The sequence below is a fragment of the Melampsora larici-populina genome (assembly GCF_000204055.1).
Source record: "Melampsora larici-populina 98AG31 unplaced genomic scaffold MELLAscaffold_1, whole genome shotgun sequence".
Classification (NCBI taxonomy): domain Eukaryota; kingdom Fungi; phylum Basidiomycota; class Pucciniomycetes; order Pucciniales; family Melampsoraceae; genus Melampsora; species Melampsora laricis-populina.
Window position 1 is genome coordinate 4,000,751 of NW_006768765.1, and position 4,821 is coordinate 4,005,571.

Here is a 4,821-nt window from a genome sequence, read left to right on the forward strand (position 1 = left end):
CCTCTGCTCACTAGACTTCAGCTAAGATTGCGCGATTTACCTGACGAACCACATGTGAATGTCTGCTTTGATCTCCCGAGTCTCACAAAGCTCGATATAGATCAATATTATGGAACCACAGATTTTCTCACGAGCTTTGAAAGATGTAAATGTATAAATGTTCTAAGATGTTCTTCCACCATGGGTGCCGATGAATGGGACACACTCAAGCATCATTTGTCTAGATATACATGGCCTAAGCTCTCAATTTTGAATCTTTCTGGCTCAATCCATTATACACGTGTTCAGGAAAAAGAGCCAGCTAAGATAGATGTGGATGAAATATGGAATTCCTACAAAATCCGAATCTTGATCTGACACAAAAACCTATTTGACTGAAACCGATTTTCTTTGTCAAAAAATGTGATAGGCTTGGATATCATGAATTTTATTACTTTGTTAGAAATTTTATCTTATGTTGAGATCTATCAAGTTTTACACAATAACCATCAATTTTTCTAGTGTTGTGATTTGTTATATTCTCAAGAAAGATTATTGGGTCTACCCAAGATGTACTTGCTGCAAAGAGTTATGCAAAGAGTTATCGCAAATTCCCTTTTTTTTGCGCGATAACTGTGCTGAACTGATAGCTTTAGAGTGAACAAGTAATTCTTCAGGCTGACAGTCATGGTCACGGAACCCTGGAAACACCATCAAGTAAATATCTCTCCATTGACATACAGTCCCCCTATTGCTCTTGCTAATGTGAATTCTCAAAGACCCCGTTCCATTCTGATGATCAATGGTACCAACTTCAACTTGTTTTCTGGACAACTTATTCATCCTTTTTCCTTAGAAATCCAGATAACGAATATTAACCTCATAAATTGTTGCCACGTTTGGACGCATGATTCACTTTTCCGACAATCTTCTTCCCAAGCTCTACATTGAGCACATGGAATGCAGTTTGGCTTTCAGCTGCTCTCATTTATCAAAGCATAATCTCTTAACTTTGAAGCTCAAGTGCGATCTGCTGTGAGATCTTGACCTAAGGCTACAGCATACATTCATATGTATCTGAATCACTAGCCAACAATGTCAAATGACTTTTGGTGCCCTTGCATTGACTGGATTTGTAAGTTGGAACGGGTTTTAACTAAGGGGAATAGGTGCTCTGGCTTAGTGGGATCTGTGAAATCCGAAAGATGCTGTGCGAGTTGATTTCATCTTCTCTAGATCTTATGACATATGGTAAAGAGCTCTTTGTAACGGTTTTCAAGAAAAGCTTATTCTTCATATCTTGTTTCTGCGATTTGCAAAGTTGTTCTTTACTTAGTTCTCTTTTATCATTAAAAGTTTCATCCATTCTATTATCAACAAAAAACTATACTTATTCCTCTCGTATTTTAGTTTAAAATATCTTAGTGTTTAAGATTTTTTTGTTGGATTTCACTATTTAACGCCCGCAAAAAAAAAACCCGAAGCCCCTTTTTGAAAATGACAGGGGGCTGTACGTTTTCCACAGCCCCTTTGCAAAACTTTTTCAAACTTTTTCAAACTTTTTCAAACTTTTTGAAACCTCTGTTTGAACTTTCCGAGTTCGAGTTCGACTTCGTTCAAACTTTTTGTGATTTTGCGTTGTGCGTGTGCGTGTGTAAATATCTCACTTTGTATGTTTTCATGTATGTAATTTCAAACTGACAGCCAGAACAAAGAGAAATCAGAGAACACTAGACTAAGATAAGTGAGAGTGACCGATTTCCAACAGCTAGTTATGTTATGTATTACTCCATGTATGAGTAAGCAGAGAGAGCAGAAAAAGAGGGAAAACAAGAGGGAAAACAATGTATTACTTCATGTATGTAGCGAGCAGAGAACATATAGAAAGAGAAACAGGGAAAACAAGAGGGAACAACAAAGGTATCGATTTCATTCAAAGCGGGGGAAGGAAATCATCATATTGTCAGAGATTCGACCCACTTATTCAGCTGTGGTTGGTGTTTGCTAATCCACTGAGGTATCTCGGTGGTTTCGAGCATAGCTGAATTCTTGGGGTAGCCATACACTTCCGGGAAAGGAACCGATTTAACAGCCGTGATGCCCAGACTAACAAAGTGTTCGCCATTTACAAAGGCAATCACAATAGGTAGTGGATCGTTATCGTTAGGAGGCGTGCGATAAGGAAAGAAGGTGTAGCAGTTGATGGTTTTAGGGTTCAAAAGTATCACTGGGCGCTCATAAGTGCTTGCAATTACGTAACCCATGAGTGGCATTCGTAACCAGTACTCTTGGGTGCATTCAGCTTCTTGATTATCCAGCCGGACAAGTAGGTCATCCACTACTTCATCAGCAAAAGTTTTGGTCCGGCGAGTTTTGATTGAAGGGGTCGAAATCAGCTGTCTGTGAATATCTTGATTACTCGAGAGTTCTTTCAATAACTGATTCCGAACCGTGAGATAACTTTTTTTCATAGGTAAACCCAGGGATGAGGCTATAGCATCATATCCGCAATTCCCAAAAGACAGTGGATTGAAGATTGAACATATGTATGGAACAGTAAACAGCGGTAGCTGCTTTAAGATGCTCTGCTCAAAGGTACGCTGGAGAGTATGTAAGCCAATTGATTGTGATTGGTGAACGTCTGATGTTGGTAGGTCTTCTGAGTTTGAAGGTTTGGCAGATGTTCCAAACGAGTTGTCTTCCAGTGGAAACACCACAACGCCAAACTCGCGACTAGCTTCCAAAGTGGCCTTGACGTTGGTGTCCTTTCGATCCAATTTCATATCTTCGGCAATCAAGCATAAACTGAGTTCGGGTATAAGGACACGTTGGATCAAGTAGTCAACTGAGAGAGGCTCCAGTAGTTGCACCTTGAGCAAAGGTTCGGGTTCGGAAGTCTTAATGAGCTGATTAAGGGAGCTGGTGATTATTTAGAGGCCCTTATAGCCATAACTGGACAAAAGAGCAATTCATTTAGTCTTTCTAAAGTTTCAATTAGATGAGATGTGAAAACTGCTTACTACCCCGGTTGCTCGACGTGAAATCCATCAAACTGCTTTGCAAAACTCAAGGATCGATTGCCGTGCAGGGCCCACTGCTTCTTGGCCTCTTCCAGGTAGGAAGAGGCTTCTTCACCCTTGATGATTTCACTTAAAATGCCCAGAAACTTCTTGATTCGACTGGTGAAGTGTCATAAAGAGTCAGGTAAGAAAGACTTTTATTACTGATTGTGTAAACACTTACTTATGTAAACCATCAAAATCGATTTCGGTCGGCCAACCCTTGCTTATGCCAGAAGGTATAAGCTCACGCTCAGCCTCATGGAGATGGCAGAATTCAGCGTATTGGCCAAACTGGAACCAAAACAAGAGTCTACACATGTCAGATCAAATTGTAGTATTATAAAGGTGTAAAATATAAGATCAAAGACATACATGAAGCGACTTGACATTGGCCATAGCCATCAGTTGTTCTTTCATATGTAGAAGACGTTTAGATGGCTCTTTCGGAAGCGGATCATCACAGAATGGACACAGAGATAGATTGTGATTGATGGACAATTGGGAAACTTGACTAGCATCCGAATCGGTATCAGAAGAACCTGAGTGATTTGATTCGGAATATGATTCTGAAGTAGTATCAGTTTGAGTTTCATTTGTCAACACCGGATTGTTGACTTTGATGACTGAAAGATTGAGCTGAATATCGGCCTGATTGGTCTTTACATCCACAGCCAATCAATTCGGACAGGTGTTTATTTGGTGACCGGGAGTTTTGCAATGGCTGCATTTCTTCACCCGCACCACATTAGCAGGCCTTTTAACATTTGTAGACGCCTTGGTAGCGAGCTTTTTAGCCTCCTTAGCCGCCTCCTTACCCTTTTGGGTTTCTTTGGCCTCAAAATCTGAAATCCATCGGCCCTGCTGACCCACGTGCAACTTTTGGGTTTTGTGTTTCGGTTTCTCAGTAGATGGAGAGGTTTGAGACATTTCAACTTTTCGTTTCTGGCTGTTGGAAGGTCGGCCACGATTATTAACTTTGACTTCGGCCAATAAGATGGGTACAAGAGAGTATCTTCCAGTTTCCAATCGGGAAATGTCTTCATACAATCTTTGGAGAGTGTGTTCAGGTAGCTCTGAAAGTAAAGCAAATTTGGATTGAGCGGCCACCTTAAGCGCGTTGTGAGTTTCGGGTGCGATGTCCATGGCGAGTTTCCACTGGTCATGACAGAGATTTGGCGATAAGTAGTCAGTTTCGTCTCTAGCCTTTCCGATATTGTGAGAGCACGGAAGCCCCCAAGCCCCACGAAAGGTTCCTGTACAAGGCCTATTGAGTGATTGAGGTAATAGATCATATTGGCTCTTCATTTTCGTGATTGCAAAGTGAGAAACTACACCCGAAACATTCTTGAAAAAAGGTGGAAGGCCTTGAAGGGTTTTTGTCATCTCAATACCCGTGGACACCTTGATTTCGCTGATCTGTTGATCGCCGGCTTGCTTGAAAGCATTGAAACAAGTCACAAAATCATTATTGCGGCCTTCGAGAAACTGTTTGAGTCGGAAGTGGCTGCCCTCAACTCGTGAAGTAGAAGAGTTACCGAAGTGGTGATTTTTGGAAGTGAAGAGGGAAACGAATTTTTCGGTCCTATTGAGCCATGTACGTTTAAGGTAATCAAAAATTTGGTGCTTCTGTGCGATATCGGTGACTTTCTTGAGGTTCGAATCATAGTCTTCTTGTGTCGAAGAAGCTATAAAGGAGTTCCAAATCTTTAAGAACTCTTTCCAGTCATGATCACTGAACTTCTTCTTGCAGTTTTTGGCGATATTGTGGTTGATGTGCCAT

At 41.0% G+C, this 4,821-nt stretch overlaps 1 protein-coding gene across 1 annotated transcript; it reads left to right on the top strand.

Moving 5' to 3' along the window:
* MELLADRAFT_70571 (uncharacterized protein) lies at positions 1 to 587 on the top strand (the record flags this gene model as incomplete). Its single annotated transcript, XM_007403770.1, has 1 exon — positions 1 to 587. The coding sequence occupies one exon, from the start codon at positions 181 to 183 to the stop codon at positions 355 to 357; it is 177 nt and encodes a 58-aa protein (XP_007403832.1).
* Between the last annotated feature and the right edge of the window lie 4,234 nt (positions 588 to 4,821).